Source organism: Protopterus annectens, chromosome 1.part1 (assembly GCF_019279795.1).
Source record: "Protopterus annectens isolate FY-2018-M chromosome 1.part1, PAN1.0, whole genome shotgun sequence".
Lineage (NCBI taxonomy): Eukaryota > Metazoa > Chordata > Ceratodontiformes > Protopteridae > Protopterus > Protopterus annectens.
The window spans coordinates 458,201,051-458,215,502 of NC_056726.1; the positions used below are offsets into that span (position 1 = coordinate 458,201,051).

The 14,452-nt window shown below is 37.2% G+C and overlaps 1 protein-coding gene across 1 annotated transcript in view; it reads right to left on the reverse strand.

Annotated features, from left to right (window-relative positions):
* Positions 1–14,452, reverse strand: part of CAPN9 (calpain 9) — a 626,364-nt gene that overhangs the window by 140,060 nt on the left and 471,852 nt on the right. Inside the window, exon 14 of the mRNA XM_044076034.1 lies at positions 12,398–12,455. Coding sequence (XP_043931969.1) covers positions 12,398–12,455 — 58 coding nt within the window. The remainder of the gene's footprint in view (positions 1–12,397; positions 12,456–14,452) is intronic.

Consider the following 14,452-nt stretch of genomic DNA (forward strand, 5'->3'; position numbering starts at 1 on the left):
CATTGCATTTGCTCAATTAACACCATCAACCAGAACTGAAATGCATCCTGTATCTCTACTGCAATATTCCTATATTTGTCTAAAGCTTTTGATATGGGTTCCCATGACAAATAAGCTAATCTGAACCATTCATCTTAGTCATTCCATGTGCCCATGCTTAGCCTTAATCACTGAACTTCTCCTAAGTGATCTATCACCCATACACAACTTACTGTGCTACATATTCCGTGTGTATTATCCATGTGTCCTACATTACTCTGTATTATAAGCATAATCTTGGAGATACTCCCTCTCAGGTCACAAGTCTATTCCTGCCATTCTCTCCACTACCAGTTAAAGTTTTTGCCTATAGTTTATCCTTTACACTTACCTCATGTGAGTCAATCCTATTAGTAAGCATTGCAGATTGAAATCACAGTCTCATCACCCCCCATCCATCCTGGTAGATCTATTACTAAGTGTAGCGAATTCATATTACAGCCTCAACAACCTACACTATGACAGTTTGTGTCTTCCCCTGTACAGACCACAAGTATAAAAGGCATTATCACATTATCATTGACATTACCTGCTACAAAAAACGGCCTTTCTCTGGGCTAACAGCTACTATATCTCCTGGCTAAAGGCCATCACTTAATTACTTATAATATCCTACAGATGCACCATCAGTACAGTAACTTCTTTCATTTAAAAAAGAGTAGTGATATGTCAAATGTAAACGTCTGTACTTCACTAGACAGCACTTTTAATACACTAAACTTGCCCTAGTCTCCTGGGACCATTCTACCATTTTAAGCCATGTTTCACATGTGTTATCTTAGTACTTTGACTCACCGGTGCTATTATTTTTTTTCTCTCTTTTTTGTATTAAACCATGTATTAAGAATGCTCTCTTTCAACTTACATTTATTGCAAAACTAATAATTATTAACATTATTCTTAATTACGTCATAGTAAGAGTATCCATTTTTTGTTGGAGCTTTTCTTCTGAGGCCTGCACTAAAAATGGGCAATGTTGCCCCTCTGGACATTCCCAGGAAACAAATGCTAAATAATAGAATAAAATAAAATAAATGATTTTCACTGCCTGTATCAGACTGTCCAGACATTTCCATTGCAATTCATTTCCATTATCTTACTTCTTTAATAATTTTCTTCTTGGTCTCTCCCCATATATACTTAACTGCCACAACAGTCCTTTTTAATCCATATGCCTAAATACTCCATCTTTTCATGTCCCGATAATATGGGTACTGCTGAAATAATTCATGTGCAGTTACATAATTTACTGTTATAGCTTTTGTTTTACCTTCATTTATTTTATACCCTGAAAATACTTCCAACTGTCTTAAAATATCTTACAACATTCTAATGTCAGATTCAGGAGTTGTCAACTACGAGATAATGTCATCCACAAACAATGATCTTTCTGGGTAACCACAGCATTTATATCTGAATTTGCAAGTACCTTATCTTTTTAACTAAATGTTCCAAGTATATAGCAAATTAGAGGGAGGAAAGGGGACATAACTGCCTGGTCCCACTATTCAAACTAAAATTGTCAGAAAGGACTCTCACCACCTTTATTTTTTCAGTTTATATTATCCTTATTAACTATATTATACTGTGAGGGAATACAATGCTAACATTACCTACTTATAAATTACCAGTAAACTGTATCAGCAGGGAACCCACTCATCCCGGGTCTGTGTTCCTCTCTCTGTCTCTCTCCAGGTCCCCATTAAGGCTCCCCACTGGCACAGCTGTAGGGTTAAGTCCTTATCTAAGTGTCTAAGCCAGGTCCGCCAGCATGCTCTCTGTGAAACCAGTACTTCATGTTCCTGCTCCAAATAGCTGACACACACACTCTTTGAGATTTAGTTTACACACATACACACACACACACACACACACACACACACACACACACACACACACACACGCACGCACACACACACACACACACACACCTGGGAAAGGCTGGCACAGATTACCCACTCTACCATCTTTGCCTAAACTATAAGGTAGATTCACTGCCACCAGTCAGTTACTATAAGGCTCTTAAAAGGGTATCCGACTATACTATACAAATGGTAATGTTGACCAAAGAGCCAGGCTTTCAGGAGTGGCCACAGTTATCACCAAATAAATATACGAAAATACTTTTAAACTTAAATATTATCTGAAAGGACCAGCCACAAAGGGAAGTTTAAAATATATTTAATAATAAATAATAAAAGAACATGAAAATACTAAATATCTGTTTACAGTAAACACCAGAGTTTCAACCACAAGAAATATTAAAATTGGAACTTAGTAAAAAGTATGTTATTTGAATATCAAACTGATTTGCGCAGATGCTTGTGCTGTACATGTGTATATAAAAAAAGTTTGTGTTAAAAATGCATCAACAGTGCCCCCTGATGGAAAGAAAAAGAAATATACAGTAGTGTAACTGGTTAAATATATTATATTGTAACAGAGGATAGAGAAGAGAGTAATCTCAGTCCCAGCTAACTTTGGAAAAAAAGCTGAAATTAATTAAATTAAAAGATAAGATTTACAGTTACAGTTTTGCCAGCAGCCAGATATAAAAATCAAGTAAAACCTTCTTTACCAAACCTTCTTATTATCTTTAGGAGGGGAGCTAATTGCTAGTAGATGTTTGAAATTGTTTTTATGATGTCCAGCAAATAGATTTGCACTAATACATAAAAACAGTACTTAACTAGTCTCACTATATTTTCCTGACAAATCTGGAGTTACTATTCCCTGGTTCATTTACTAAATCAAGGCAAGATGAAGTAGGTGAGGAATCCTTCTATGTCAATTTCCAAGAAAGTGACTGCCCAGTCTGATTTGAGAAACTTCTCAATATAACATCTAAATATTATTTCTGGGATAGCTTACAGAATGACATCACATCTCGACATCTGACTGTTTCCCACACTATCACCAACATTAGAAACTGCCAGGATTTTAGCACCTATGTTTTACCATACACACAAACAGAGCATTGCTCAGATCTGCTGTAGCTGCTGGATATCATAAAAACAATTTCAAACATCTACTCTTCCAGAGTAGCAATTAGCTCCCTGCTAGAGATAATAAAGAAGGTTTCCTAATACTTGTTTTCGCAGATATTTTATCTCTGGCTGCAACTGGAACTGTAAGATGCAATCTTTATGGCTAATTTAATTTCAGCTATTTTTCAAAGTTAGCTGGGACTGAGATTAACCTCTTCTCTTCCAGTATCCTCTGTTATAATATATTTAACCAGTTACACTACTGCATGTACATTTCTTTTCTTTCCATCAGGGCACACTATTGATGCATTTTTAACACAAGCAACTTTATAAATACATGTTCAGCACAAGCATCTGCGCAAATCAGTTTGATATTCAAATAACATATACTTTTTACTAAGTTCCAACTAGCTGTGCTGGCATATGTTACACATCCACTGCTCTACTTCTCCTGACATAGCTGGCAACACCTCCTATCATCACAGATGACATGAGAGACAATCCAAAACTGTGGCTGTATCACAGATTGAATCAAAATCACTAAATCAATAAAACATTTATCACTTTTACTCCAACTCGATAAGTCTGAATGGCAAGCATTTTGTTGTTTCACTGACTCCTTTAGAATGTTCAGAACTAAACTAAAGTGTATGGGGTCATTTATTTTATGTTGCTGCTCTGCTTACCTACTTCCAAATATGTTGCTGCTACTTAAACATTTCTATTTATGGTGAGGGATTTTTTAGTTTACCATTTTCAATATATATATATATATATATATAAGTATTGCAGAACACGGGTGGTAGTTTTGTTTGTTACACTTGAAATATAATAGTGTGTGTGAGCTATAACTTTTCATAGGTTCATAGCTTCATAGGTAAGCACTAGGGAAACAGTCTGTAGATCATTTCAAGCTTAGCCAAAAAAATCCTATTCAAAATTTCCTCTAGCCTCTAAGAAGGTAATAGAAAATAGACTGGGGCTAATTTGAGGCTCTGTATCCATTTACCTACGTTTATCTTTAAGGTATCAAGGGTGCTACTCTGTTTGACATGTAGTGAAAGGTTGTTCCAGAAATGAGGGATAAGTTGGGATATAAATCTATTATGCCAACATGTCTTATTTATCTGCTGGTGAAAGTTTAGTTCCTTTAACTGAGTATTTGATGTACAGTTAGCTCTATGAAGAAAAAGGTTAAATAGGGTTGGATCTTTCATAGCATGAAAGGCTAGACGTAGACCTTTACAGAGGAGTCTATAAGAAACTGATTCCAGAGAAAGGGCTGCCAGTCTCTCCTTTGAGCCATTTAAATAATGTTTTCCTTTAGTAGTTGCATGTTAATTTGAATAAAGTCTATCTAGGGCTCAGTGCTGCTTAGATCAGCAGATATAGACTATGCCTGCCTGCCCACTTAACAATCTGCTGAGAACAGCTGTTGACTCCAGCAGTCTCTGTTTCCTGTAAACCCACAGGCCACCATCTTTGACTGTATATGATTTTACATTTTCAGAAATGTCTATATATTACTATCTTATTACATAATAAATATATTTATAGTTTTTATGAGTTTGTAAGTTTACTGTACCTTGTTTGACTACACTGCAGCAATACTGTTTATGCAACTTTGATATAATTAGTATTACACATGTGCTGTGGCTATTATCACCCCAGTCCCATTTTATTTATCTGTATACATTGAAAATAACCAAACCACAAACAGTGCTGAAACTCTGCAGGCAGCAGACTATCTATCCAACGACACTCATGTAGCACATAGTTTTAATGTATATGTTGTTTTAATTTTAGTCAGGAATTTTTATGATTTATTGATTTTTATCCAGTTGGATAGTAAAAAGCAATGTTATCCACAAATGGGAAGAAAATATGTCTAGCAACGAGGCATGGGGTGCATATCATTTAAAAGGTCTTCTTACATACTGGATTCAGCTCTGGAATGAAATATTTCTTCAAGGTGATTTTTGATCAGTTTTACTACTACTTAATGTAGTATAATATTTTGAAAAATAGCTCCTTTCACTAGTGTCAGGGTTACTGCTTTCCTTATTTGTTAACTGGGTAGGTGTGTGGTCCAAATCATACCCTTTTGTGGAGTGAAGTAGGTCAAAGATAGCTTGTACCAACCAAATTCAGGATAAAATAAATGATGTGATATCTAATATTAAGATATACTAATGCTGAAACACTGCACTTGTAGTAATTAGGGTACATTCACTGAAAATGTAGTTAATTACCCAGAGTATTTCACAAATGTGCTCACTGGCAAAACATGTTGCAAAACTGCCAATATTAAACAAATACACTAGATATATAACCATACAAGTATAAATCACAGCAGAGTTAAATCAAACAGCTAATAACTGACAAATCAACAGAACATGCTGGAGGGGCAGGTTCAAAACCCAGAGATCGCCCATGCTCTGAAACAGACTTCCCATACATGTCAAGCAGAGTACCTCACTGGCCCTCTTCAAGAAAAATCTTGATGAGTGGATAGGAAATAGAAAGTTCACCCCGGGGTATCACTCCAGTGGGTCTACTCAACAGAGGCACTGGGAACTAACGTCGGACAGCACAATGCCAGGGCACTGCTATGGGCTAGGCTTGTAAATGCTCCAGGGCCATTAGCCTAGTACACACCTATGAACCTATGAACACTGACCTACCAGAGTGACACATCAGAAAGTCAAAATACATTAACACTTTATTTTGTTTACCACTTGCATACTTTATAAATAGACATCACCAGAACAATTAATGACTGTGTAAATCACTGTTTAAACAGCCAAATCGCACGTCAAGAGTTGATCACATGACTAATATCCCCATGTATTTAAAAGTTAAAGTTCTGCTATTTCCACAAAAACCTATTTGGTTCCAATAAGATTTTGGATTATGTTTGGAAAATGTTAACTCTCCTCAATGGCCTCATGCACTATGATGCTTTTACAATTAATGATATCTGTGTAGAATACTGACAAAATGATTTATGGTTCAATGACTTATTGTTTCAAGGTTGTAGTGACATTTCTTTATTTAAAGACTTAAAAACAAAAATACCTGTCATCCTCATGATTTTTGGACTTCCTAAGGTTCACAAACAGGCAGATAACCCATCTTAGAGGCGAACTGTAGCTATAGCAGGCTCAAAGACTGAATTCCTATGTAGATATATTAATTTTAAGCTAAAATAGCTTATTACTAGGAGTAAACACATTTTAAAGGGCTGAGGACACTTTTTAACTTTGTGTAAAGCTGTAGTATTCAACCAGAGGCTGTTCTACTTACCTTTGATGTCACAGACCTATCTTCTGTTATCTCCCACACTGGGTTGCTGGTTTAGAGAAATGCTTAAGCACCATACAAATTTAGCAGATAAAGATATTTTAATATTTGAACAAGCAATATAATTTATATTGTAATAATAAATATGAAATGTTGAGAGGGGAATACTACCATCAAAGTAACGGTGTGGCAATAGGAACTGCCTGCATCTCCATTTATGCCAACCTAGTCCTTTGGTATTGGAGAAAAACATTGTTTTAATATCTGAATCTGTTTATTAAACAAAACAGACAGCATGCTATAGATTCTTCACTGACATTTTATTTGAATTGGAGATGCCAACTCATTGTGTGATTTTCTGAATTTCTTGAACCAAACTTTTTTAAAGTTTATTTTTGAGTTTTCATGGCTTATATGTGAGTATTTACAAAGCACAGTCAATAGTAGTTTTTTTCTAACAATTGAAGGAAAAACACTTTATCAAGCTCATATTTATATTTCCTGTTAGTGCAACTTTGAGATTAATCATTCTGTTAATACCAAGTAGAAAAGCTGTATCAATCTGAACCTGTCAAAGACACCCCTTATCTTCTAATTCATGCACCACAATGCCACAACAAAGATACCCCTAATCTTCTAATTCATGCACCACAATGCCACAACAAAGATACCCCTTATCTAATAATTCATGCACCACAATGCCACAACAAAGATACCCCTTATCTACTAATTCATGCACCACAATGCCACAACAAAGATACCCCTTATCTTCTAATTCATGCACCACAATGCCACAACAAAGATACCCCTTATCTTCTAATTCATGCACCACAATGCCACAACAAAGATACCCCTTATCTTCTAATTCATGCACCACAATGCCACAACAAAGATACCCCTTATCTTCTAATTCATGCACCACAATGCCACAACAAAGATACCCCTTATCTTCTAATTCATGCACAACAATGCCACAACAAAGATACCCCTTATCTTCTAATTCATGCACAACAATGCCACAACAAAGATACCCTTCATGCACCACAGTGCCACAACAAAGATACCCCTTATCTTCTAATTCATGCACCACAATGCCACAACAAAGATACCCCTTATCTTCTAATTCATGCACCACAATGCCACAACAAAGATACCCTTATCTTCTAATTCATGCACCACAATGCCACAACAAAGATACCCCTTATATTCTAATTCATGCACCACAATGCCACAACAAAGATACCCCTTATCTTCTAATTCATGCACCACAATGCCACAACAAAGATACCCCTTATCTACTAATTCATGCACCACAATGCCACAACAAAGATACCCCTTATCTTCTAATTCATGCACCACAATGCCACAACAAAGATACCCCTTATCTTCTAATTCATGCACCACAATGCCACAACAAAGATACCCCTTATCTTTTAATTCCTGCACCGCAATGCCACAACAAAGATACCCCTTATCTTCTAATTCATGCACCACAATGCCACAACAAAGATACCCCTTATCTTCTAATTCATGCACCACAATGCCTCAACAAAGATACCCTTTATCTTTAATTCATGCATCACAATGCCACAACAAAGATACCCCTTATCTTCTAATTCATGCACCACAATGCCACAACAAAGATACCCCTTATCTTCTAATTCATGCACCACAATGCCACAACAAAGATACCCCTTATCTTCTAATTCATGCATCACAATGCCACAACAAAGATACCCTGTATCTTCTAATTCATGCACCACAATGCCACAACAAAGATACCCCTTATCTTCTAATTCATGCACAACAATGCCACAACAAAGATACCCCTTATCTTCTAATTCATGCACCACAATGCCACAACAAAGATACCCTTATTTTCTAATTCATGCACCACAATGCCACAACAAAGATACCCCTTATCTTCTAATTCATGCACCACAATGCCACAACAAAGATACCCCTTATCTTCTAATTTATGCACCACAATGCCACAACAAAGATACCCCTTATCTTCTAATTCATGCACCACAATGCCACAACAAAGATACCCCTTATCTTCTAATTCATGCACCACAATGCCACAACAAAGATACCCCTTATCTTCTAATTCATGCACCACAATGCCACAACAAAGATACCCCTTATCTTCTAATTCATGCACCACAATGCCACAACAAAGATACAGCTTATCTTCTAATTCATGCACCACAATGCCACAACAAAGATACCCCTTATCTTCTAATTCATGCACTACAATGCCACAACAAAGATACCCTTCATGCACCACAATGCCACAACAAAGATACCCCTTATCTTCTAATTCATGCACCACAATGCCACAACAAAGATGCCCTTCATGCACCAGAATGCCACAACAAAGATACCCTTCATGCACCACAATACCACAACAAAGATACCCCTTATCTTCTAATTCATGCACCACAATGCCACAGCAAAGATACCCCTTATCTTCTAATTCATGCACCACAATGCCACAATAAAGATACCCCTTATCTTCTAATTCATGCACAACAATGCCACAACAAAGATACCCCTTATCTTCTAATTCATGCACCACAATGCTACAACAAAGATACCCCTTATCTTCTAATTCATGCACCACAATGCCACAACAAAGATACCCCTTATCTTCTAATTCATGCACCACAGTGCCACAACAAAGATACCCCTTATCTTCTAATTCATGCACCCCAATGCCACAACAAAGATACCCCTTATCTTCTAATTCATGCACCCCAATGCCACAGCAAAGATACCCCTTATCTTCTAATTCATGCACCACAATGCCACAAAAAAGATACCCCTTATCTTCTAATTCCTGCACCACAATGCCACAACAAAGATACCCCTTATCTTCTAATTCATGCACCACAATGCCACAGCAAAGATACCCCTTATCTTCTAATTCATGCACCACAATGCCACAACAAAGATACCCTTCATGCACCACAGTACCACAACAAAGATACCCCTTATCTTCTAATTCCTGCACCACAATGCCACAACAAAGATACCCCTTATCTTCTAATTCATGCACCACAATGCCACAACATAGATACCCCTTATCTTCTAATTCATGCACAACAATGCCACAACAAAGATACCCCTTATCTTCTAATTCATGCACAACAATGCCACAACAAAGATAACCCTTATCTTCTAATTCATGCACCACAATGCCACAACAAGGATACCCCTTATCTTCTAATTCATGAACCACAATGCCACAACAAAGATACCCCTTATCTTCTAATTCATGCACCACAATGCCACAACAAAGATACCCCTTATCTTCTAATTCATGCACCACAATGCCACAACAAAGATATCCCTTATCTTCTAATTCATGCACCACAATGCCACAACAGGTATCAGGCATAACAAAATCAGTAACCAAAAATTATTATAGGATCACAGGATCATAGGATATCTAAGGCAATTTGATGAGATTCCATATGTGCCTTGCCAATAACCACCCTTAGTCTTTACCACCCCTTTCAAAGTGGGCAATGCCTGTAAATCTTGCAGTAAATTTAAGGGTACCCATCCAGTAATCTAAGCTGTGTTTGCAGGATGACAGGGAATTGTATTGCGTAACCTGTAAGGGGAACCTATTTCAGAGCAAGGGAGGGTGATGGGTGATGGGTGATGAACCTATCCTTCTAGTTAGCTTTATTTCCTGATGTTGGTTGAGATCTTGTGCTCTAATCATGGCTGCACTATTTGACTTATCAAGAAAAAGAAGGTCAAGGATGCCAGGGTTTCTGAGGGCATGGTCAGTGAGGCACACATCTGCCCCTCAGGAGCCTTTATGACTTTTAAAAGTAATGCAAACCTTGGATTGTCAGTTAAGCATGTTATTCCTACTATTAGAGCCAAATGCATAGAAGTAATCATACACTCTGACTTGGAAATGTTATGTGGCCTTTCCCACATAAAAAACTGGGCAGGTTTTGTAAAGGGCTGCACAGATTACATTTTTGAAAAACAGTTAAAAGTGCCCATGACTGTTAGTATATGTCCCCCAACATTTTGAGACTTTCCACTATTAACATGTATGCATTATGAAAAACTGCCACATATTAACATACCTTTAAGTGGTCAAGTACTAACTAAAGGGCTTTGAATATTGGATCTCTGCTACTCTGAATCAAATTATTTTTCAGATTTTTACCTTTCTATTAAAAACCATGTCAGCTTCTACCCCCAACATATTAAGAAAGACTGTTCAAAATATACCAGTTATTACATATTAAATTCTTAGTAGTATTAGTACCTATACAATATCTGACCATAGCCAAATGTTTGCTGCCATCTTTACTGCTGACCATACCTCTCATCCTGTTACATCAATAAATCTGGAAAAAGCCAAGAACAAGGGGGGGGGGGGGCAAAGGACAAAAATAGGGACAGTTTTTAAATATTGCTCTTACAAACTTAGCAAGTTAATAGAAGAACAGGTTTTGAATTAGCATGAATTTTCTGAAGGGTATGAAGCCTGAAACTCAAATGTTTGTCATATTCTAACTTGAATCCTCAATGATTTGACAATGATTTGCTAGAAAACTACAATTTTATAAGAGATAGACCAAAAATCTGAGGTAAAAATCTGGACACTTGAGAGGTATGCTGCTGACATTTGTCAATTTATCAGGATTATCCATTGGTCTAGCTGATATATATGGTTCATATATGGCATCCCTACTGGATGTTACCTCTTGAAGTTTTCACTAACGAATGGAAGGGGATACCTTGTATCAATAAACCATCTTTATAGTAACTAGTTTTCCATCTTGTATCCTTCTTACTCTACAGTAAGTTTGACACTTGACTACATTGTTCTTAAGCCAGTTTATGCGCATGGTAGTACAGCCTAAGCAGCTGGGCATATGGCAGTACAGCCTAAGCAGCTGGGCACATGGCAATATAGCCTAAGCAGCTGGGCGCATGGTAGTATAGTTTAAGCAGATGGGTGCATGGTAGCATAGCCTAAGCAGCTGGGTGCATGGTAGTATAGCCTAAGTAGTTGGACACATGGTAGTATAGTCTAAGCAGCTGGGTGCATGGTAGTATAGCCTAAGCAGCTGGGTGCATGGTAGTATAGCCTAAGTAGTTGGGCACATGGTAGTATAGTCTAAGCAGCTGGGTGCATGGTAGTATAGCCTAAGCAGCTGGGCGCATGGCAGTATATCTTAAGCAGCTGGGTGCATGGTAGTATAGCCTAAGCAGCTAGGTGCATGGTAGTATAGCCTAAGCAGCTGGGTGCATGGTAGTATAAACTAAGCAGCTGGGCACATGGTAGTACAGCATAAGCAGCTGGGCACATGGTAGTATAGCCTAAGCAGCTGGGCGCATGACAGTATAGCCTAAGCAGCTGGGTGCATGGTAGTATAGCCTAAGCAGCTGGGTGCATGGTAGTATAGCCTAAGCAGCTGGGTGCATGGTAGTGTAGCCTAAGTAATTGGGCACATGGTAGTATAGCCTAAGCAGCTGGGTGCATTGTAGTATAGCCTAAGCAACTGGGCGCATCGTAGTATAGCCTAAGCAGTTGGCTGCATGGTAGTATAGCCTAAGCAGCTATTTCTTATCATTTCTTTATGATAATTCTGAAGAAAGAAATCAACACAATGAAATCCCTAATGCTAGACATTCTAGTCAGTAACCGCCAGCACTACATATAAATGTGGACTATTGGCTTGAATGAAAAAGTAGTAGAGACTCATCCTGGAGATGCAAACCAGTACCTTCAGTTATTATAGATGTTGGGTAGTTACTTCCTGTATTCACACAATCCACACATTAACTTGATAGCACCTGTCAGTGATCAGTGTACTATGCACTGACACTTACATACTCCACTGTAATGCCAAAAATGGACACAGAAATTGATGGAACCTATCATATTTTGACCTAAAAAGAGAACAGCTGTGAACATATGCAACAGTGATTTGATCTGGTTGAGATGGAAAAGCCTACCAATGTACAAAATTTTCATTTTTGTTAAAAATCATTAGTGTTTCTAGTAAGGATGCTTCAATACTTACGTTTTCTCAAAATATTATTCAGGACATACTGCAATTCACCTGGAGAAATTTCCATGTCCTAAAGAAAACAAGTAATATGAATTAAAAGGAACAAAATAAATTATGATTACAGAATGGTTTATAACTTTAATGTATACATTTAATGTTATCTTGTATGTTTTGCTATTGTCCTCTGCATATGAAAACTACTGGTGTTGTTATAACTTAAGTTTTGATTTCTACTGGGTATTGTCTTTGAGGGAAAAAACTTTTCTGCATGTTTTATAGTTCTATAGTTCACACTTCATAGCTGCCTATTAGTGCTACTGCCTATATCAGAATGGTTCTGATCTTTTTTTGAAGCACCTTTAAGGCACAGGCACACATACATTAACAGAAAAGAAAATAAACCATATATAACCATATTAGCATTCTTTCACTTAACCCAGCCACTGGGGATGCACAAGCCAGTGCATTTCTTTGTGCCAGTCCCAAGCCCGGATAAATGGGGAGGGTTGCGTCAGGAAGGGCACCTGGCATAAAACTTCGCCAAAACATTTCATGCAGGCACCAAGAAACATTTTTATACCAGATCGGTCGAGGCCCAGGTTAACAACGACCGCCACCAGTGCTGGTAGCCTACAGGGTGCTGGTGGAAATTAGGCTACTGTTGGCCGAAGGAGGAGAAGAGGCGGAAGACATGGCCAATGGATGTGGTGAGAGGGGACATGCAGGTGGTTGGTGCGACAGAGCAAGATGCAGAGGACAGGAAGAAATGGAAACAAGTGATCTGCTGTGGCGACCCCTAACGGGAACAGCCGAAAGAAGATAATGATTAGCATTCTTCCACTTACACACGTTATACCTAACCCATTTTCTTTCTTTATAACAACTATCTTTTGGTCCAGCATTACATACATCACTCAGTTCCTGCGTTTCCATAAAATTCCCTCTTCATCTTCCTGAATGTTATTCTGCATGTATTGTTCCTACAACTTCCATTTATTTCTATATAATTTTCTCCTTCTATTTTCTAAAGATCCATCCTCTAGTTATTTTATCTATTTACAATATTTAATACTTCAAATACAGTTCATTTACAGTTCAGTTTCCAATTACTAGTAATTGCTTTTTTGGCAGCCAGCACAATTAAACTTAATAAGGCCTTACTATGTCTAGGCAATTCAGATTCTGTGTCCAGGCTTAAAACAATAATTTCTTCAATTACAGCCATTTGCTCCCCCAGTACTTCTGACTCAGTACATTGTAGGGATTTTTTTTTAAATGTTCCACCTCATTATACTTCTAAAAAACATATTATCAGTTGTCTGTTTATTTCTTATTACACCACCAACAATTGCTATCTACCTAAGGAAAACTTCTTTGAAATCTGCTGAGGTATAAAAGTATGTATGCAAACACTTCCAAGTGAAAACTGGAATTCTTCTGGAATTTGTCATTCCATTATTCCCTGGTAAACTGCTTTTCCAGTCTCTCTTCTCAATCTTTTCTAACCTCCTCTGATTTATTCTTATAGTTATCATGCAATATTTATAAACCCTACTAATTATCCCTTTTTTAACAGCAGTTTTTGTTGATGTTTTGATCAAATGTGTTTTTTATGCACTGAAACTAAATTTGCTGAGTATACTTACACATTTAGCCAACAGAAACGGATACTTTATTGAAAACAGAAGTGAGTCTTGCACCTGTTCACAAATAAAACTTCTTCAAAGAGTTGGAGTTATTGATGCATGCACTCATGTGTGTGGCTATTTAGCACAATTTATTATAGTATTGTTTTTTACATTTAATCAAGAATTCCCAACTAGTAGTCTCCATTTACAGCAGGGCTTGGGAAGTAAAACTCAAGACATTAAAATACATAAAATTAATAGATACATTATAAGACAGCAAGCAACGTGGTTCAGAGAAGTGTAAAATGATATAATTTGTAGATCATAATTACTACTCTGATAAGGTATTGGTTTTAAATGTTATTTGAGAATACAGAGATGAGATAGATATATGGGTGTTAGATGACAACAACTGCAGAAAAGCCAATATCCTAAATCA